We start from the raw sequence: 22,728 nt of genomic DNA, 5'->3' as shown, positions 1-22,728 counted from the left end.
GATGTGGGGGCTGGGCAGGGGGCAGAACTAACAGCCGGGCAGGGGACAGGCAGATGAGGGGGTGGCAGGGACACAGCATGAATCAATCAGGGTTTGGGGGGTTGGGGAGAAGCAGCAGCAGGGAGCGGTTTGTACAGATCTGTGTAATTAGATCTCACTGGGGTCTCCCAGCCAGAGCTTCTGCCACAGGGGCCCAAGTCACCTTCCCCTGTAACTACAGGACAGCTGGTCACCCTGTAATTGTCACACACGGGTGAGAGGGGGAGATGGGTGCAGATTGACAAAAAAACAACAACATTATATAACCTTAAAAAAATCATCATTGTATCAGTGTCATGATTTTTTTTTAAACTCCTGAGGTTGGCAGCACTGGGGGAGGCAGGGACAGGGCGGGTTTAACCAGAGGGAATTAGAAGAAGGAAGAATAAAAATGTAAATTAAAATAAAACAAGAATAAAGAGAGAGTCTATGAGAAATGGTGGAAAACAGAAATGAGAAGAGTGACAGGAACGTATCCCTGACAGGGGAACCAGCCGGGGGCAGCAAGAGGAGACGGGATAAAATCAGGGGAAAGAAGGGAGCAGCCATGGGGGATGATCTGTGACAGGGCGGGGAGGCGAGTGGGAGAAACACAGGAAAATAAACAGGGATCAGAAGTGAGGGTTAGAAAAATGAGTAGAAAAGGACAGTATGAAAGGAAAGGGAACAGGAGAGGGACAGAGATTTATTACAAGTTACTGAAAGTGACACACTGTAACCAGTGGTGAGCTGGAGCTGGTTCGCACGAACCGGTTGTTAAATTTAGAAGCCGGTTTAGAACTGGTTGTTAAAGGGGTGGGCAATTGGGAGAGGGAGGTTTTTCTGTCATTACACTGACCCGCGGGTCCTGTCCAGCCCACCTGAGCTCCCGGCTGGGGAGGCTACCCCGGCCCTTCCCCTGCCTTACCCCTCTCGCAGAGCCTCAGTGTGCCACACCGCCGGTGCCAGCGCTCTGGATCTCTCTGGGCAACTCTGCAGCTCCTGCCACTTTGAGCGGCATGGTACGGGTGTGGGGCTGCCAGCTCCAGCGGGCCGCGTGGCATCCATACACGCTGCCCTGAGAAACATGGTAAGGGGTCCGGGCCGGGGCTGGGAGGAGGGGTTGGATAAGGGGCAGGGAGCGGTTGGAGGGAGTAGAGGTTCGGGGGGGCAGTCAGGGGATGGGGAACGGAGGGGGTTGGGTAGGCGTTAGAGTTCCGGGGTCTGTTGGGGTAGTGGTGGATGGGGGGTCGGGGCAATCAGGGGACAGGGAGCGGGGCGAATTGGGTGGGTGGGGTTCTGGGGGGCAGTTAGGGTTGGTGGTCTTGGGAGGGGGTGGTCAGGGGACAAGGAGCGGGGGGGTTGATGGGTTGCGGGTTCTGAGGGGGGCAGTCAGTGGCAGGATGTGGGTGGGGTTGTATTGGGGGGACAGGCTGTTTTGGGAGGCACAGCCTTCCCTACCTGGCCCCCGCTACAATTTTGCAACCCCAATGTGCAGGGTCGGCTTTAGGAAGTGCGGGACCCGATTCAAATAGTTTTGATGGGGCCCCGGCAGAAATGACTTAAAAAAAACGCACCTCAAAAAAACACATGGGGCTTGTACTCACCGAGCGGCGATCCGAGTCTTCGGCAGCACTTCGGCAGCGGGCCCTTCACTTGCTCCGGGTCTTCGGCACTGAAGGACATGCCGCCGAAGTGCTGCAAAAGACCCGTAGGGAGAGAAGGACCCGCCGCCGAAGTGCCGACAAAGACTCGGTAGGGAACCGGTTGTTAAGATATTGGCAGCTCATCACTGACTGTAACTCATTAATTCCCTATATTAATTCCTGGACGACTGTACTGTTGTTGTGCCATTAAGAAAACTGTTCTCAGTAGCTGGGAATCTCCTTTCCATGCTGTGGTTATTAAGGTTCCTTCTCTGCTCCATTTACTTACCACCTTTAATTACTTACTGTAAATAAAAAATTACAAACATTTCTTCTATTTTTCCCACTTTACTGTCCCAGCTGCAGTTGTTAAGGGCAGAGTCCTGGGATTTGCTTCCTGACCTGCTTGTGTCCCCCCAGCGCTCACAAGAAATATTGTGCCCCTAGGATGTGCCTCTTGGGGGTTACTGTGTGTCACTCTCCAGCCTGTGCTCTGTCTCTGGCCTGTGCACACCCATGACAATAAGGAATTGCTCATTACTGGATTCAGAGTCAGTTGTTCATCCCGTAATGACTTCAACGAGAATCTTCTTCCTGCTTTTTCTGAATATAATTAACTAAATGGCAACCCCCCCCCCCCAAAAAAAAAAACCACCACCACCACCAACAACAAAGGCCCTTTAGTTAACATAAAGTTCCGGTTTCCCACACACTTGCGGTGCAGCAGGACTGGGGCTGTTTCTTTAAGAGAAGACTCGAACCTCCCCACGTGACAGGGTTTGGAATGCGGCTATTGACAGTGTTACTTTCACTTTCCCCAGGCGAACGCTGCGAGCCGAGCGCAGGTTTGTCAATTGGGAACAAAACCACGTTTCTTTTAACACCGTTCTACGGAAAAGCCATGAGAGAAAACTGCAGCTCTTTGATCGCCAGAATTAGATAAGCAACCGTGAAAAACGGGAACAGCCAATGAACGTGTAACTGTCCCAGCCAAAGAAGTGAAGTCTGACCACACCCGGAAGATTTTAAACGTTTCAGACTATTCATAACGTTTAATACAGAATACTTATTGCTTGGACAGTTTTTTCTAAACCCAAGGAGTAAATAATCTTGTGATAATTTGTTTCTCTCTTTCTGGGAACTTTACAGTACATCTGAAGAAGTGAGGTTTTTACCCAGGAAAGCTTATGCCCAAATAAATGTGTTAGTCTTTAAGGTGCCACCAGACTCCTTGTTGTTTTTATAGTACATCTACATTCAAAGTGATGTACTGTCAAATACATTGCAGATTGTTTTCATAACAATATAACAGGAGACTTTTACAGCTTGTTGAATTAGTCATTTCTTTCTTTTGCTGAATTTTATTCAAAAACAATGTGCCCAATACTGTTCTTGGGGGAGATTTGAAACAAAGAACTGCCTATATTTTGAATACAGAAAATTTACTGCACCAAACCTAGCGGCCATCAGTCTTGTTTTCGGTCTGTGCTGTCATTGCAGTTTTCTGCCTCTTGACTGTGGTGGGTGAATCCTTTTGTTTTTGTAAAAAATAAAATTATGCTCAGAATCAATCGAAACAGAAAACAGCCTCCTTTTCTCCTTCTGAACTCGGTGAGAAGTAAGCATGTGCCTAAAGTTGATCCTGTGTTCAAGAGTGTCACTGAAGCGCGGTGAAGCGCGAGTGTAGTCGCGCCGCCAGTGGTAAGTACTCCATCTCTCTGAGGGGAGTAGCTTGCAGCGCTGCGAGCGAGCGTGCAGCGCTGCAGGCTCTGATTACACTGGTGCTTTACAGCGCTGCACTCGCTGCACTGGGGGGGGTGTTTTCACACCCCTGAGCGCAGCAAGTTGCAGTGCTGTACAGCGCCAGTGTAGCAAAGGCCGAAGAAACCTATAGGAGTACAGCTATTTTAAAATGGCAGTATTGTTGCGAAATTATGTTTTTGTTTTGTTTAAAACAATTTGCTTATTTTTCAAATTTGAATCATGTATTATTGAATAAAAAATAGATTTTAGTTTTTCTTTTTTCAGTTTTCAGTTTTGCTCCCTTTTCTCCTTTGAGACAGGATAAGGCATGGGCGAATAAAATGTTTTTATTCCACTTGATTAAGGTTTCTCATTTTGAATCCATTTGAAATATTTTTTTCATTTAGCATCATTTCATTGAAAAATTAGAAACACTAAAATAATAGGATAAAATCAGTTTTTTAAAAAAAGTCTAAAAGACATTTTCTATTGAAAAAATCATTTTTGTTTAAACATTTTTGGCCACCTGCAGTGTTATCACTCATAATTTTTTTGTGATTTTTATTTTAAGTCTCACAGTATTTGGTAATTTTCTGTAAGCCCAGCCTAATGCTCTAGTTATGAGTTTATGTGAGAATCTGATTTAATTTAAAGTAAAAATAAATGTCTAGCTTTTATGGTTGCAGGGGAAAGTTTAAGATTATGACCTGAGTGGACACTCAGGGCTCAGAAACCAAATGGCAAAAAATAGGAACTCAAAATGTATTTTTTTAAAATAAGTGATTGACTTAAATTCAATATATTTTTTTACCCAATTGTGATTTTTTTTTTCAATTATGCGTGCGCATGGAGGGCAGAGAGGGGAGGATTTTTGGATTGATTTTCTTCATGAGTTGGGGAATAGCTTTCCCTCCAATGCAGCCACTGCCTCTCCTCTCTCTGGCCTGGGGAGGGGCTACCTCACACAATGCCACCTCCTCCTCCTTGGTCTTTGGCCTGGAGCGGCTCCTCCCCAATGCCCAGGCCTCTCAGAGGTCCCAAGAGGCCTGGACCATTTCCAGCTTCTGAGGCCCCTAACCATAATAAAAAGATTTTGTCAGCAGACGAGTAGGGAAAGCATGATTATCAGCATCCTGTGGAATGTTACTTGGAATTTCAAAACAACTAATTTGAAGAAAAAAGAACAGGAGTACTTGTGGCACCTTAGACGGTTCTTTTTGCGGATACAGACTAACACGGCTGCTACTCTGAAATTTGAAGAAAGGATTGCATTTGGGCAAGTTGCAAAACTTATCAAATTCCCAAAAATTAACAATTGTCTACATTTGAGGCCCAAGCCAAATGGCCCTCCTGCTTCCCCACCCCCCCGATTGGCCCTGCCAATGCCACATCTTCTCCTCTTCACCCAGGACAAGGCAGGGAGGACCAACTGGGGGGAGGGGGATTCCCAAGTGGGTTAAATCTGTTTCTGGTCTCCTCTCAACCCCCCTCCTGCAGATTCAGTCTCTTTCCTCCATTTCTCTCTACTGATCGGTTTCTGGGAATGAAACTGAGGAATCGGTTAGGTGTCCAGGAGCTCCCTGGGATCCAGGACTGTCGCAGCCAGGATGGGGCTGCTGGGGAGTGTGAGAAATGGTCCCAGCCTCCCACAGGGCCGAGCTCTGCCCCTAACGCTCTGATTCTCTCTCTCCACCCTACTGAATAAAAGAACAGGAGTACTTGTGGCACCTTAGAGACTAACAAATTTATTAGAGCATAAGCTTTCGTGGACTACAGCCCACTTCTTCGGATGCATATAGAATGGAACATATAATGAGGAGATATATATACACACATACAGAGAGCATAAACAGGTGGGAGTTGTCTTACCAACTCTGAGAGGCCAATTAATTAAGAGAAAAAAAACTTTTGAAGTGATAATCAAGCTAGCCGAGTACAGACAGTGTGATAAGAAGTGTGAGAGTACTTACAAGGGGAGATAGAGTCAACGTTTGTAATGGCTCAGCCATTCCCAGTCCTTATTCAAACCGGAGTTGATTGTGTCTAGTTTGCATATCAATTCTAGCTCTGCAGTCTCTCTTTGGAGTCTGTTTTTGAAGTTTTTCTGTTGTAATATAGCCACCCGCAGGTCTGTCACTGAATGACCAGACAGGTTAAAGTGTTCTCCCACTGGTTTTTGAGTATTTTGATTCCTGATGTCCGATTTGTGTCCATTAATTCTTTTGCGTAGAGACTGTCCGGTTTGGCCAATGTACATGGCAGAGGGGCATTGCTGGCACATGATGGCATATATCACATTGGTAGATGTGCAGGTGAACGAGCCCCTGATGGTATGGCTGATGTGATTAGGTCCTATGATGATGTCACTTGAATAGATATGTGGACAGAGTTGGCATCGGGGTTTGTTACAAGGATAGGTTCCTGGGTTAGTGGTTTTGTTCAGTGATGTGTGGTTGCTGGTGAGTATTTGCTTTAGGTTGGGGGGTTGTCTGTAAGCGAGGACAGGTCTGTCTCCCAAGATCTGTGAGAGTAAAGGATCATCTTTCAGGATAGGTTGTAGATCTTGGGAGACAGACCTGTCCTCGCTCAGTTGAAAGAGAAAACCACATTTATCAGTTTGGAGGAAAAAGGATTTCTTAAAAAGCCTGTAAGGAAAGGCTACAATACAACCCTGCAGCTATTTTACAGCTAGACATAGCTGTGCAAATGGATACAACGGAATTATCATTAGAATATAAACCTTCCATAACCGGCTGAGGATTTTGGAAGGCCAGGCCACACCCTAAAGATCATAAAACGTCTCAAATCAGGTAAGTGAACTTTGACTGCTCAAAAGACATTGAACTAATGACAGCCCTTGATTTTTTTGCACAGATTGTTAATAATACAAAGATTTGGTAATCCTATGAGAATTTGTTTTACTTTTTAAGGAGATACAACATTACACGGATGTACAAAATGATATACATTCAAACTACATTTCAGATCACTTTCCTAGCACTATAACGCCACTTTTACTCCACTTTGACTTAGCAATTCATTTATATTCTTATTGTGCTTTATTGAAGAACACTGGGCCAGATCCTGCAGTGTGGAGGCCATGGAAAAGTTGTAACAAAATAACTTCCTCTCTTTAGAACGCTGAAAGAAACGTACAGCTGCAAACCCAACCGCCATTAGTATCGTTTCCTGCCTCTTGTCACTAATCTTCTTGATTTTTTTTGGGGTGGAGGGCGGTGCACTGAATTCTCTTGATCTAATATTTTCCAGGGGAAAAAAACCAATTATATACGGACTAAAACAGAAAAGTGCATCCTTTACTCATTTTAAAATCAGTGGGAATTAAGGATGTGCCTGAAGTCAAGCACTTGTTTAAGTGTGTTGTTGAATAGGGATGGGGACTTAATTTCTGAACTGGGGCCAGAATCGTCAATGTATTTACACAAGGTGGGCATGTCTACATGGAATTCAACTTGGTATGGGTTTTCTGTTTCTGTGTTACCTAATCTGCAACGGTTGAGTGATCATTTCATTAAACACAAGGGCCTGGATGCACAAATGCAGTTGAACATTGTCAGGACTGGCCTTAGGGAAAATGGTGCCCTGGGTGAACTTCTATTTTGATACTTCCTCCAACACCCCTGGTCCCTACAGTCTCCCTGGTCTCCCCCCCCCCCCACACACACATCACTTCTGGGCCCCACTGCCTCCCCCCAGTGCTTAATTTGTATTGAAAGAGGTGCCAGAGCTCAGCCCCAGAAGAAATGAGGCACTGGTTTGGCAGCCCTGATAGTGAGTTGCATCTTGCCACAGCTCACGGCCCTTCTGTAGTTCTCTGGCCACGGGGGCTCCATTTTAGTTTTCTGGGGGCGAGAGACAACTTTAACCATGTTTCCAGGGGCTGCTTAGGCACTTGAAAACTCTGGAATTTTTTGCACATAATAATTTAGGAATTAGCTGACAGGAACACTGGATCTAATTCCTANATTCAAAAACAATGTGCCCAATACTGTTCTTGGGGGAGATTTGAAACAAATAACTGCCTATATTTTGAATACAGAAAATTTACTGCACCAAACCTAGCGGCCATCAGTCTTGTTTTCGGTCTGTGCTGTCATTGCAGTTTTCTGCCTCTTGACTATGGTGGGTGAATCCTTTTGTTTTTGTAAAAAATAAAATTATGCTCAGAATCAATCGAAACAGAAAACAGCCTCCTTTTCTCCTTCTGAACTCGGTGGGAAGTAAGCATGTGCCTAAAGTTGATCCTGTGTTCAAGAGTGTCACTGAGTAGGGACTACAGGTCGTACTAAAAAAGGGAAATTTATACATTGTGTAACAGATTATCTCCTCCTGTGTGAAAAGCCATTTAAGAGGCGATACCATGAAGAAACCTATAGAAGTACAGCTATTTTAAAATGGCAGTATTGTTGCGAAATTATGTTTTTGTTTTGTTTAAAACAATTTGCTTATTTTTCAAATTTGAATCATGTATTACTAAATAAAAAATAGATTTTAGTTTTTCTTTTTTCAGTTTTCATTTTTGCTCCCTTTTCTCCTTTGAGACAGGATAAGGCATGGGCGAATAAAATGTTTTTATTCCATTTGATTAAGGTTTCTCATTTTGAATCAATTTGAAATATTTTTTTCATTTAGCATCATTTCACTGAAAAATTAGAAACACTAAAATAATAGGATAAAATCAGTTTTTTAAAAAAGTCTAAAAGACATTTTCTATTGAAAAAAATCATTTTTGTTTAAACATTTTTGGCCACCTGCAGTGTTGTTATCACTCATAATTTTTTGTGATTTTTATTTTAAGTCTCACAGTATTTGGTAATTTTCTGTAAGCCCAGCCTAATGCTCTAGTTATGAGTTTATGTGAGAATCTGATTTAATTTAAAGTAAAAATAAATGTCTAGCTTTTATGGTTGCAGGGGAAAGTTTAAGATTATGACCTGAGTGGACACTCAGGGCTCAGAAACCAAATGGCAAAAAATAGGAAGTCAAAATGTATTTTTTCAAAATAAGTGATTGATTTAAATTCAATATATTTTTTTACCCAATTGTGATTTTTTTTTTCAATTATGCGTGCGCATGGGGGGCAGAGAGGAGAGGATATTTGGATTGATTTTCTTCATGAGTTGGGGAATAGCTTTCCCTCCAATGCAGCCACTGCCTCTCCTCTCTCTGGCCTGGGGAGGGGCTACCTCACACAATGCCATCTCCTCCTCCTTGGTCTTTGGCCTGGAGCGGCTCCTCCCCAATGCCCAGGCCTCTCAGAGGTCCCGAGAGGCCTCGGCCATTTCCAGCTTTTGAGGCCCCTAGCCATAATAAAAAGATTTTGTCAGCAGACGAGTAGGGAAAGCATGATTATCAGCATCCTGTGGAATGTTACTTGGAATTTCAAAACAACTAATTTGAAGAAAAAAGAACAGGAGTACTTATGGCACCTTAGAGACTAACAAATTTAGACTGTTCTTTTTGCGGATACAGACTAACACGGCTGCTACTCTGAAATTTGAAGAAAGGATTGCATTTGGGCAAGTTGCAAAACTTATCAAATTCCAAAAAATTAACAATTGTCTACATTTGAGGCCCAAGCCATATGGCCCTCCTGCTTCCCCACCCCCCCGATTGGCCCTGCCAATGCCACATCTTCTCCCCTTCACCCAGGACAAGGCAGAGAGGACCAACTGGGGGGAGGGGGATTCCCAGGTGGGTTAAATCTGTTTCTGGTCTCCTCTCAACCCCCCTCCTGCAGATTCAGTCTCTTTCCTCCATTTCTCTCTACTGATCGGTTTCTGGGAGTGAAACAGAGGAATCGGTCTGGTGCCCAGGAGCTCCCTGGGATCCAGGACTGTCCCAGCTAGAACAGGGCTGCTGGGGAGTGTGAGAAATGGTCCAAGCCTCCCCAGGCCTGAGCTCTGCCCCTAACGCTCTGATTCTCTCTCTCCACCCTACTGAATGTGACTCTGGATTCAGACATGGTTCATCCCGTTCCTAATTATCCACAGGATGACACTGTCATTTAAAAAATGACGTTCACTCTAAACTGCAGGTTAGCCATGCAAAGGTATTATTATTACTATTCCTAATTATCCACAGGAGAATTTTATATTCTGATGAGAAGATGTAAAATTATTATTATTATTTCTGACATTTACTATAGTTCGCAAGAAAACAAGAACAAGAGTTTCTTCAAAATCATTATTGTATTCAGGTAATTTGGGGCACCTGGATATTTTCATCTGCTGGTCTGACACTTGTATTTTAGCAGGAATGTGGCTGTTTCTTTAAGAGGAGACTACTCTGCCCATATCAGAACAGTGGAAATGATGACAACCCCTCATTTCCTCTAGTACTTGCAGTTTCAAACTCAGCAGCGCTCAGCTGAAAGAGAAAACCACATTTATCAGTTTGGAGGAAAAAGGATTTCTTAAAAAGCCTGTAAGGAAAGGCTACAATACAACCCTGCAGCTATTTTACAGCTAGACATAGCTGTGCAAATGGATACAACGGAATGATCTTTAGAATATAAACCATCCATAACCGGATGAGGATTTTGGAAGGCCAGGCCACACCCTAAAGATCATAAAACGTCTCAAATCAGGTAAGTGAACTTTGACTGCTCAAAAGACATTGAACTAATGACAGCCCTTGATTTTTTTGCACAGATTGTTAATAATACAAAGATTTGGTAATCCTATGAGAATTTGTTTTACTTTTTAAGGAGATACAACATTACACGGACGTACAAAATGATATACATTCAAACTACATTTCAGATCACTTTCCTAGCACTATAACGCCACTTTTACTCCACTTTGACTTAGCAATTCATTTATATTCTTATTGTGCTTTATTGAAGAACCCTGGGCCAGATCCTGCATTTAGTGGAGGCCATGGAAAAGTTGTAACAAAATAACTTCCTCTCTTTAGAACGCTGAAAGAAATGTACAGCTGCAAACCCAACCGCCATCAGTATCGTTTCCTGCCTCTTGTCACTAATCTTCTTGATTTTTCTTGGGGTGGAGGGTGGTGCACTGAATTCTCTTGATCTAATATTTTCCAGGGGAAAAAAACCAATTATATACGACTAAAACAGAAAAGTGCATCCTTTACTCATTTTAAAATCAGTGGGAATTAAGGATGTGCCTGAAGTCAAGCACTTGTTTAAGTGTGTTGTTGAATAGGGATGGGGACTTAATTTCTGAACTGGGGCCAGAATCGTCAATGTATTTACACAAGGTGGGCATGTCTACATGGAATTCAACTTGGTATGGGTTTTCTGTATCTGTGTTACCTAATCTGCAACGGTTGAGTGATCATTTCATTAAACACAAGGGCCTGGATGCACAAATGCAGTTGAACATTGTCAGGACTGACCTTAGGGAAAATGGTGCCCTGGGTGAACTTCTATTTTCATACTTCCTCCAACACCCCTGGTCCCTATAGTCTCCCTGGTCTCTCCCCCACACACACACACATCACTTCTGGGCCCCACTGCCTCCCCCCAGTGCTTAATTTGTATTGAAAGAGGTGCCAGAGCTCAGCCCCAGAAGAAATGAGGCACTGGTTTGGAAGCCCGGATAGTGGGTTGCATCTTGCCAGAGCCCACGGCCCTTCTGCAGTCCTCTGGCCACTGGGGGTCCATTTTAGTTTTCTGGGGGCGAGAGACAACTTTAACCATGTTTCCAGGGGCTGCTTAGGCACTTGAAAACTCTAGAATTTTTTGCATATAATAATTTAGGAATTAGCTGACAGGAACACTGGATCTAATTCCTATACAAAGAAAGATTTAAAAAAAATATAGAAACTCCAATTGAAGCCACTTTTTAAGTTTCTATGTAAATGTAGAACAATCAGGAGTTAATACAGCAAGATATTCCCAATCCCCAAATTTGAGGCATCAGTTCTTGAGATTTAACACAGTATCAGAAACACAAATTTGATACTTTGTACACTATCTTTAGTAGAGATAAATAAAAACCAGGAAAATCTGCTTACTTTTTCTAACAGACACTCTACATTACTGCCATTATCTATTCTATTGTAGTGAATTGTTTTTCATTAAAACGTGTTTACTTAGTTTTAACATACGTAATTAAGGTGTTTTACTCTTTTATGAAGAATGGGAATTTATTTTTCTAATTATTTTGGCATTTATGTTTGCCGATTACAATCATGTACATGGCTCACTAACATTTGACTCCATCATTGCTATTAGCATCAGACTTGGAATGGCATTTATTTTGAACAAATTTTAACTTAGTTTACAGATACAACTAAAAATACAACTTGAAAATATGCAACCTTCATCTGCACAGTGTCTAAAGTTATGTGTTTAGCTAATTTCTTTTTTAAGAAACTAGCATTGCTAAGGGGAGTACAAGCTAAATTTACATTCTAGAAGGATACTGTTATGTGATTGTATCACCTTAAATAATGAATGACAAAGCACAGTCTGATAATAAAAGTAATAATGAGAATTATTCCAGCCAGGACAGGTTAGGTATTTTAGAACTCACTACACAAAGAATTAAATTTAAGCTTAAGAAAAATTAAATTATGAAATGCACAGACCAGTCAAAACACTGAAATATCTGCTCTGTGATCCTTAACCAACCCTGAAAGAATAAAATTACAGAGAATATATGTGCACTGCATATTTCGACAGGAAGTACCAAGAAGTAACAACAACACAAACAATACAAGTGTGTGTTGTGGGAGGAGAAAGAGACAGAGTATGAGGGACAGTGTGAGAGACAGCGCGCTGTCTCTTTAAGCAGAGCACTGACTAATCTGAAGGCTTGTTCAGTCCAGCAGCAGCAGCCAGCAGCTCCCATTCCTGACCCTGAGGCAGCAGCACAGACGCCTGTCCCCCCACCCAGCTCAGCAAAGACTGGGTACACAACCAGGGGGTGGGGACACCCCTGACATCAACCCCCAACCCCTGCTCGGCACAGCAGACAGGAGGCTCCCAGGAGCAGCTTGGCCAGGGGCAGCTCCAAGCTGGGCAATGGGAGGGGGCAGGAGTCTCCCAGCCCACCCACCTAGGGTTGCCAATGTTCTAACCACAGAAAACTTTACCCCCTTACCCCACCCTCTTCCCTGCCCTGTGGCCCCACCCCTGCCCCCCGTTCTCCGAGGACCCACCCCCAACCACTCCATCCCCCCTCCCTTCGTTGCTCGCTCTCCCCCACCCTCACCAGGCTGGATCATGGGGTCGGGGTGCAGGAGGGTGTAAGAGCTCTGGCTGGGGGTGTAGGCTCCAGGAGGGGCCAGAAACAAGGGATTCAGGGTGCAGGAGGGGGCTCCAGGCTGGGGCAGGAGGACTCTGGGGTGGGGCCAGAGCTGAGAGGTTTGGGATGTAGGAGGTGCCTCCAGGCTGAGGCCGAGGGGGTTGGAGAGCAGGGTGGGAGGAGTTGCAGGCTCTGGGGTTGGAAATGACTGTTTAGGAAGGAGTACTGTGGAAAGGGATCCAGGGGTCATAGTGGATCACAAGCTAAATATGAGTCAACAGTGTAACGCTGTTGGGGAAAAAAAACAAACATCATGAGAAGTAATTCTTCTGCTCTACTGCACACTGATTAGGCCTCAACTGGAGTATTGTGTCCCGTTCTGGGTGCCACATTTCAGGAAAGATGAGGACAAATTGGAAAAAGTCCAGAGAAGAGTAACAAAAATGATTAAAGGTCTAGAAAACATGACCTATTATGAGGGAAGATTGTTTAGTCTGCAAAAGAGAAGACTGAGAGGGGACATAACAGTTTTCAAGTACCTAAAAGGTTGTTACAAGGAGGAGGGAGGTAAGTTGTTCTCATTAACCTCTGAGGATAGGACAAGAAGCAAAGGGCTTAAATTGCAGCAAGGGGGGGTTAGGTTGAACATTAGGAAAAACTTCCTAACTGTCAGGGTGGTTAAGCACTGGAATAAATGTCCTAGGGAGGTTGTGGAATCTCCTTCACTGGAGATTTTTAAGAACAGGTTAGACAAATACCTGCCAGGGATGGTCTAGATAATACTTAGTCCTCCCATGAGTGTAGGGGACTAGACTAGATGACCTCTCAAGGTCCCTTCAGGTCCTATGATTTTGTGATTCTATGAGGGGTTTGGGGTGCAGAAGGGGGCTCTGGTCTGGAGCACCATGTATAAAAGTTAGGCACTGACAAAATCATTATGATCTTCAAAGTCCAAATTACTTGCCTAAACTCCTATTTAAAAAAAAAAAAAGGAAAAAAGAATGAGGCGAGAGAGGGCCCTGGGGTACATCTACACAGTCCATGGCTCTGAGCCTCCCAGGCTGGGTCGACAAACTGGAGCTTGCATTAGTGCTTGAAAACAGCTCGGTAGGCAGCATGTTGAAGTTGGGGGGACTTGAAGCAGAGGGGTCCCACATCTCAGGGGAGTGTCCTAAGTCCTGGGATAAGAGTTATGAGGGAGCTCCTCCTCTTTCCCTCTCTTCTTAGCTTCCCCCTGCCCCCAGGTGTTTTGTGTGAACTTGCCTGCAAGGCCTGATCCTTTAGGCATACTCAGAGGATGCTACCAGACTGGGCCCCACCCACTGGCGGTGGGTAGGTTGAGTTTCCCCAAATGGCCAGGAATGGTCTCGCCCACACTCCACCTTCCAGGGCCCTGCTTCGGCAGAGCCGCTGGGCTCCAGGGGCTCAGGGTGGGAGCTGCAGCACCGTCGCTTGCCCCAGCATATGGGGGGCTGCTGTAGGCACCAGCCAACCTGAGATGGGGGTTGGCAGCTGGGTAGGGGGGTGGCTCCAGGGTCCCAGAAGTGGCGGGACTTTGGCCTGAAGGGGTGGGACTGGGGCTAGCCTCCCCCAGCCCAGAGGGTCACGAGCTGCCCATGGCCCCACCCATGACTTAGGTGGCCGAATGCCCGTCTTTCCCGAGTTTATGAATCACTCTGGAACTTAGTCTGGATGCCAGGAGGGAGTCAGCAGAGCAGGTGCCGAGAGCTCAAACTATAGGTGCTGAGGGAACTTTTATTACAACAGCATAGGCACTGAGTCAGGAGTGCCGGAGCCTGTGCGGAAGTGGGGGCGCCACCAGCACCAGAACCCTGGCTCCATCACCTGCCCCTCCTCCTCCCCCTGAGGTGCCACCCACGCTGGAAGCCAGAGCTGGGCAGTGGTAAGAGCCACCCTGAGAGTCTGAGCTTCTGTGGGGAGCCCCAGACACACTGTTACCTGCACAAAATTCTCTGTTACTCACACACTCTAGGGACACCCACTGGTTCCTAGGGCTCAGGCGTAACCTTCTACTCCGCAGGTGTGCAGGGTCTTTTACCAGTGAAAGAGCCTTATATATCCTACATATCCTCTATTTATTAACAATCACCAAAACAGATTGTACACGCTAAGCATACAATGCTCCCCACTCCCAATAAGACAGATAAACTTTTCTTGATGGCTGGTCAGGATCAGGTCCATCTGGGGGACTCCAGTTTCTGCACAGGGTCATTGGCAGAGTGTTGAGGTCTGGAAGCTCTGATCTTTGGGGCTGTGTCCTGGAGTTGGTTCCCAAAGACCTTCCTTTTGGACCCCAATTTATATAGTGAAACTTGAGTCCTGCTTAGCTATACCTTAACCCAGTGGTCCCCAACCTTTCTGTTGCAATAGCATATTCATGTTCCCTGAAGAGTGTGGTGGATGCCGGACGACCAGCCGCCAAAATGCCATAGAGAAGCGGCGTCATCAAGAAGCGTCACTGCCGAAACGCCGCCGAGAAGCAGCTCGCTTCTTGGCATTGCCACATTTCGGCGTCTGGTTGTCTGGCGGCCACGCTCCTCGGCAGCGGGTTGTCCAGTGGAAGTGCTCCCTTGTCAGTAGGCAGGCGCACATAAATGCCCGAGCAGGTGCCATGGTGCCTGCGGGCACTGCGTTGGGAACCACTGCCTTAACCAGTCATTATACTAAAATGTTACTAACCAATCCTTACATATTGTAATGTAATTCTCTAACCAATTATATTCCACCACCTTAATTGATTTACACCTAGAAAAATTAATTATAAAACAGACAGAAACTATCAGAGAACCAGACAGAGATCATACAGACAAACAATGGGGAAATGGGGACCATAAAGACAAAACAATAAAGAAATGAGGATTTCACAACCACAACTACTGATAAGTGATTTCTTGTCAGACAGGATGCTACCAAACTAAGTTTTCTTCGACCATCTTAAGATCTATTTCCTTATCTGGTGATAGTGGGTGCCATTAGGACAGGGTCTCCTTCTTAACAGCCTGATATTAACATTTTTTTTAATGTAATTTAGCTAGAATGAGAGGATGTGACTTCCTGCTTCTCAGCTAATGGCTGCAGCTCTTCTAATCTGGCCACAGACGAAGACCTTAGGCTTTAGGACTTACAATATGGCTACAGAAAAAGGCCTTATCCTTACAACTCCACTGCCCTGGGAAGGCCTCCAAAGGTGCCCAGGAGCAGCCCTTGACCTTTGTCCCTGCACCTCAGGGCAGGTGGAAGATATGGGGTTCCCCACAGCAGCCCAGGCTCCCTGGCAGCTCTTACCACAACCCGGCTCTGACTTCCAGCCTGGCCAGGGGACAGGACCTCAAGGGGAAGAGGAGGAACAGTGGGCAGGGCATGATCAGCTCCTCCACTGTGAATCGCAGCCCCTGCCTCTGCTGCTTCCTGCCTTCCCAAGGCTCCTATGCCCATATGAAAAAGTGGAGAGACCCCTGGACCCTCCCGGATCTGGCACCACTGCACTATTTTCTGCATTGAAGTGCTTCTGAAACTGAGACTTAAGCATCTTAAACAAGGACTTTGGGACCCAACTGATTGTGTGTATCCAGGATAACATTGTTATCCCATGGTCAAGTTCACGTTGCCTTGTATTTTTTGTGGCCACAGAGCTATGGAAGAGAAGATAGCAGGGGTGATTTATGGTCCTGTGTTTAGGGAAGGTTTGATGACATGCCTGTGAGAGAGGCAAAGTAACATATTGTGAGACAGATTGTTCTCTGCCATGTGAAAAGCCTCATTTTCATGAGCAAATCTGTGGGCATGGTTAACCCAGGGAAATTATTTTTCATCACTACTTTTGAACAAAATTATTTTTGTTTCTGTGACAGTGTACCCCTACCCCATAAGGCTTTATGGGGGGGATGCTTATAAATGTATGTATGATATAACTGGAATATGTTTTGTGCTGCCTGTGCCATGTAATATATCTCCATAAAGGTTATGGTCTACTATATCTATTCATCCTATTTGTACACATATATCATTTTCTACTTGAGGTTAAGAATTTGGGCTGTATACTTGCTTGGTTTCTAAGTAAGCTTTGGGAGGCATTTGATCAGTTTCTTTAGGAAGGAATTTCCAAGGGTAAGTACCTGATCAGGAAGCACTTGGGGAACAATGCATCTTGGAATGCTCCAATCCACATAAGAAGTCTTCCTGGAGACATACAAGATACCATGTGGACAATGGCTTTGGCCTGTAAAGGCTGAGTCATGCAGGGACATGTGACTTGCCCAGGTGACTCCAGAACTCCATCTTGGAGCTGGACTTTGCATAGGAGGGAGGAAGGGGGTCTCCACCCACAAGAGAGAGTCTATTTAAACCCGTGGGAGACCCCTCCATTTTGTCTTCAGCTGGCTAAACAAGGAGTCTCTCCATCCCCCCAGGATACTTGAAGGAAACTGGAACAAAGGACAGTAACTACAGGGGGTGTGAGTGATTGCTGGACCCAAGCTAAAAGGAGATTAGCCTGTAAAAGGGAGCATTCTAGAACTGGTGAGGAACTTATCTGTATTTAGTGTGATTAGACATAGATTTGCGCATTTTATTTTATTTTACTTGGTGACTTACTTTGTTCTGTCTGTTACTACTTGGAACCACTTAAATCCTACTTTCTGTATTTAATAAAATCACTTTTTATTTAGTAATTTACTCAGAGTATGTATTAATACCTGGGGGAGCAAACAACTGTGCATATCTCTCTATCAGTGTTATAGAGGGCAAACAATTTATGAGTTTACCCTGTATAAGCTTTATACAGGGTAAAACGGATTTATTTGGGTTTAGACCCCATTGGGAGTTGGGCATCTGAGTGCTAAGGACAAGCACACTTCTGTGAGCTGTTTTCAGGTAAACTTGCAGCTTTTGGGCAAGTAATTCAGACCCTGAGTCTGTGTTGGAGCAGACAGGAGTGTCTGGCTCAGCAAGACAGGGTGCTGGAGTCCTGAGCTGGCAGGGAAAACAGGAGCAGGGGTAGTCTTGGTACATCAGGTGGCAGCTCCCAAGGGGGTTTCTGTGGTCCAACCCGTCGCAGTTTCATTTTTACAATTTTATTTTTTAATGAATCAACTGAAAAAAATGTCTTTCATAAAACAAATGGAATGGAATAAAAACTAACATTTTATTTATTTATTTGTATTTTTCCACTATCTACAAAACAATTTACGATCTGGAGCAGAAGCAGAGAGAACAGAAGCCCAGACATCCCAGCAGCCATGGCCTCAGGGACTCCTGTACGGGAAATCCAAGAGGAAACCAACTGTCCCATTTGCCTGGAATATCTGACAGACCCAGTCACCATACAGTGCGGGCACAACTTCTGCCGGGTCTGCATCACTCAGTACTGGGAGACATGGGCAGAGCTGGACTCTGACCCCTTGTGCTGCCCCAGCTGCAGAGCCCGAATCCAGAAAGGGGCTCTCCGAAAAAACTATCAGCTAGCAAATATAGTGGAAAAAATCAAACAAATAGATTTCAAACCAGGAAATGAGAATCTGTGTGAGAGACATGGGAAACCCCTGGATCTGTTCTGTGAAGAGGACGGGGAAGCCGTGTATGTGGTTTGTTGGAGATCCTCAGAGCACAAATCTCACACAGTGCTTCTCATAGAGGAGGCTGCCCAGAAATACAAGGTAGGAAACACTGTGGATCCGGGTTAATTCAATTCTTTCCTTTTCAGATTCAGTCTCTCAGAGCCACAGAATCTCCTAATTTCCCAGATTTTCTCCCTTATCTCTGGATCCACCTAAATCTCTGCCCTCCAGTCTCCTTCCTCTGTGCAGGTGCAGGGAGCCCTGGCCACTGATGGCAGGCACCCAGCCTGTCATTAGGGAGACATGGGCACTAGAGCTCCATGTGAGGCACTTTCCTCACACACAGGACTGAAGCCAGATGTGGCTGTGCTGCTGCCAGGCAAGGCATGGAAGGCATGAGCTGAGCTCACCACACACCTGACAGCATGGGCAGCGGGTATCAGAGGCAGGTGAACGCATTGCCTTCCCAAACTGCCAGGTGTAGCCCCACCCACACTCCGTCCTCAGGCACCTACCTGCAGGGCCGGCTCTAGGTTTTTTGCCACCCCAAGCAAAAAAAATGTGGCTGCCCCCACCCCAGAGCCCTGGGCTCTCCCCCCCAACCTGCACCCCATGCTGCCCCAGCTCTTGGCCTCACCCCACCCCCTGCCACCCCAGCCCTGGGCTCTCCCCCCGCCTCCACCTGCACCCTCCTTCTGCCCCAGCCCTGGGTCACTGGTAACTTGCTCCCAGGGCGAGTCATTCAGCAGGAATTTTGGATGTGCACAGAACACAGACAGGATTGGTTCCCATATGGTAACAGAACTGCAGTAAAGTGGAACCATTTTCAGCTTGTGTGATTGGAGGATATCTGGATGCATATTCTAAGCCTGTCCTCCATCAATGAGAAAAAGTTGAGGTGCCTTTATTATTATTTTGCTCCACTCTTTGTTTCTATGGGGAATTTGCCAATGCGATATCACTGTCTTCCTTTCAAACAGTTAAAACTTTAAAAAAAAAAAAAAAAAAAAAGGCAATGGCTGTTGAAAATAGCAATTCCAGTCCTAAAAACCACTGGGAAGCATTTCTTGCTCAATTTTATCCTACTTTTTCTACAGCAAATTACAGTGGATCAGTATATTTGATCTGGGAGAAATGAAGTAACAGCCGCCCAAACTGAGCTTGAGCACTCCTGAATTTTGAGGTGTTCAGATCTGGAAGGCAGGTGCTAGATTCCCTTTCTGAATATTAGCTAAATCTGGAAAGGAAAAGTCAATTTCTACTTCCATGGCTCAGAAGTGGAAATCCTCCTAAGTGCCTGATACTGTATCTAAGGCTGCCCAGGACCTCTAGCAGAGCCTCCCCTCCCTTAGTTTTCATTTTAAATTCTAGTAGGATCCACATACCTCCCTTGCTAGGTTTCAGATAGAGAGGGGCACTGTCCATTTAGTCCACCCAATTCCTTCTTTGGGGGCTGCAAGGTGAGGTCACACCAGTATCCCTAATCCAGTCTGGGGAAGTCTTCTGAAGGGAATATCTGGGCCAAAGCCTTCTACTCCTTTAGCATACTTGTTCCCCATTCACAGTGCCACCCCGCTCTAGCAATGAGCTCTCCCTTCACAACAAGCTGCAGCATGAGGTTTCAGCTACCATACTCCCTCCCCCTCCCTTTCCTGTTAACAGTGGCCAAGGGAATGCTGGGAAATGTAATTCTTTCCCTGCTCCAGGGCTGGCTCTATAGGCAGGGAGCTAACCAAGGAACTACAGCTCCCAGGACCCCAGGTTGGTTCTCAGCTCCCAGGCTGGATCCCTGCCCGCTGCTGTCCCTGCAAATGGGCTGCCCCAAGCAGGTGCTTGCTTTGCTGGTGCCTAGAGCCGCCCCTGCTTCCGTGGCGTCTCCCGAATCCTCAGTCTCCTGGGGCTGCCTGAGCTTTAGGCTGGGGCCGCGTGCCATCCCTGTGCTTTGGGGCCATGGGGCACTGGGGCCACATTCTGCCCACTTAGCGGGTGGGTGGGAGGTTGGGGGTGCTCATGGACTGGGGTCTTGCCCCCATAGAAACAGCTGAGTTTAGAGGCTGCACAGGGGGCAGGAGGGAAGAGGGTGTGTGGGGAACACCAGGAGGCTCTGAAACTGTTCCGTGAAGAGGATCTAACTTCAATCTGCTCCGTACCCCTCTCAACCATCTAAATGAAACCTCTGAAATCCTTTATGGTTCTTCAGGAACAAATCCAGGCCCATTTGAAGACTCGGCGGGAAGAGAGAGAAAAGCTTCTGGAATTTAAAATGACTGGAGAGAGAAAAAGCCAGGAGTATCTGGTAAGGTGCCTGTTGTTATAAATTGGCAGGGACTGGCTCTGGGAGGTCCCTTTGGAGGCAGATTCCTATACGGCCTTGGTGAACATGGACTTGTGTGTGTTTCTCCATGATCATGGATTGCTGGGTTAGATTCATGTGTAGACAAGCCCTAAGCTTCCATTTAAGCTGATGAGTTAATGTCTCGCCCTTGTGGCTTTCAGAGAAATCCCGCAAGTGAACAGAATGTCACCTGTGAGGTGCTGTCCACTGTGTCTGGTCATTCTGTGCATTGTTAACATATTTGTTCTTTTTTCTTCCCTGGCATCTGTGTCAGTGTAGTACTGAGTCCTGCCTCCTGCTGCTCTGGGTTTGAATTCAGAGACCATGAATAACAATATGCTGACCATAACAGACATGGAACATCCCTTTCAGAGGGATACAGGGGCCAAAAAGGAAGGTGTGAGAGTTCTCAGCCTAGTACACACAGGCATAGGTGCAGACTTCACCTCTAGCCAGGGGGTGCTCGATCCCCCACTCTGCCCCCGGTCTGTTATACCAATAACATAAAAACTAGCAGGATTTTATTAAAGGGGATACGACAAAATGCCACGTTTATTGTGAATACAGAAAGAATCATAGTAAGCAGTCAGTTATAGCTATAACATTCCATTCAATTTCACATTCATTCACACATTCATTCACACACACACAGGTTCTGCAAGGTTGTTATCATAGTTACCAGCCTTAGAGTTGCTTGTGCCAAGCCACTAGCCAGGTAGTTTGGACACAAGGATGGAGCCGAGTCTTGTCAGAGGCGCAGCCGATGCTCCTGGAGGGTGGTTGCAGAACCAGACTCAAAGTTCTCAGTCTTCAGAGTCTGTTTTTATAGGAATTCATCCTCATTCAAATCTATAAGGTTTGCTTTGTCATGCTGCTCTTACGTTTGAAGTGATAATCAATCACTGTTCTCATGTTTGAAATGATAGTCCATCATGCAGATGGCACAGCAGTGACAGCTTGTTGTTATCTTGTTCTTCAGTTTTTCGGCCCCTCCGTCCTTGCGGTAGTTGGGGGTGGATTCCAGTTTGCCCTACGGGGTCATCCAGTTATCTCCATCCTGTGCATTCTTCGGCCAAATGTTCCTGGATAGTTATTATTTATTAGGCTGGCACTTCAACCTTGTATTACTCATTCAAACATACCTTTACAATCACACCCTATTTCACTTGACAACTATTCTCAAATCATTGGGGCATGACAGACTCCAATGAATCTATCCATGTGTCACAGGGTCTGCACAGGTTCCCTCCCTCTCGTCCCTGTGCTCTGTGCTTAGGCTTGTCAAGAAAAGGGTCCCCAACACCTCTTTCAGGTGTTTCACCCGTGTCTCTTTATTTACAGTGCTTAGTGTAATCCCAATTTGCCCAACACCGATCCCCATACTGACCCTTCCCTGAGTCTTCTCGCCCTTGAGGCTTCCTGCAGCCGGTAGAGACAGAACTGCAGTCCCCCTCTCCTCTCCCCTGGCTAACCTCCTGTCTAAGCCTTTCTCTGGGCTTAAAGCTCCTCCCAGTCACCAGCCCAGCTGGTTCCACTTGACTCAGCTGATTCCCCTGAGCCTGCCCTCATTAGGGCCTGCAGCTGAGCTCCTTGCTGAGTGTCTGGGCTTATAGGCACCAACTTTCTCCGGTGCTGGGGGGTGCCCGTGCCCCCCTGTCCCCGGCCCGAATCCACCCCATCCCGGCCCTGTCCCCATCCCCAAAGTCCCCACCCTAACTCTGTCCCCTCCCTGCCCCTATTGGATCCCTTCCCCAAATCCTCGCCCCGGCCCCGCTGAGCACCCACCAATTTTTTTCCATGGGTGCTCCAGCTCCAGAGAACCCACGGAGTCAGTGCCTATGTCTGGGCTCCCATACCCAGCCGCTCTGCCAGGAAGCGGGGGGAGGGGAGCCACCCCTTTGGAAGGGCATCCAAGGGGTTTAGACCTCTGCCCCGCCACACCATGCCACTTGTCACATATGAAAAGAAAACAAGCAAGATAGGAATATAAAAGTGGAGGAAAAACAAATCTTGTTCCTGAGTTTAGAAAAACCATTTGTAACATGTTGTTATCTTATCACTTTTAGGACAAACTCTTTGTCTCGGAATGTTTTTCTACAATTAGCACAGACCTTGCAAACTGGCAGGCCTGTTTCAGTTAGCACAAACTCAGCAGGTTGGGAGAGCAC

The 22,728-nt window shown here is 46.0% G+C and overlaps 1 protein-coding gene and 1 long non-coding RNA gene across 6 annotated transcripts in view; both read left to right on the top strand.

Annotated features, from left to right (window-relative positions):
- The first annotated feature begins 4 nt into the window (after positions 1 to 4).
- Positions 5 to 3,235, top strand: LOC117887035. The gene is made up of 2 exons (XR_004648115.1): positions 5 to 1,108; positions 2,486 to 3,235. It is a non-coding gene; the product is annotated as an uncharacterized LOC117887035 (long non-coding RNA).
- Positions 3,236 to 5,997: 2,762 nt separating this feature from the next.
- LOC117886945 (zinc finger protein RFP-like) overlaps positions 5,998 to 22,728 on the top strand; it is a 36,966-nt gene continuing 20,235 nt past the window's right edge. Inside the window, exons 1-3 of one of the 5 annotated variants that reach the window (XM_034789119.1) lie at positions 5,998 to 6,217; positions 17,871 to 18,324; positions 20,426 to 20,521. In XM_034789119.1, the coding sequence (XP_034645010.1) occupies positions 17,908 to 18,324; positions 20,426 to 20,521 (513 nt within the window). In that variant the 5' untranslated portion in view covers positions 5,998 to 6,217; positions 17,871 to 17,907. Of the gene's footprint in view, positions 6,218 to 9,015; positions 10,018 to 17,865; positions 18,325 to 20,425; positions 20,522 to 22,728 lie in introns of those variants that run through there. The other 4 variants (XM_034789120.1, XM_034789117.1, XM_034789118.1 and 1 more) reach the window with 4 other exon arrangements.

The sequence above is a fragment of the Trachemys scripta genome, chromosome 14 (assembly GCF_013100865.1).
Source record: "Trachemys scripta elegans isolate TJP31775 chromosome 14, CAS_Tse_1.0, whole genome shotgun sequence".
Taxonomy (NCBI): Eukaryota; Metazoa; Chordata; order Testudines; family Emydidae; genus Trachemys; species Trachemys scripta.
Note: the sequence above shows the minus strand (reverse complement) of the source record. Positions and strands in the feature narration are given on the sequence as shown.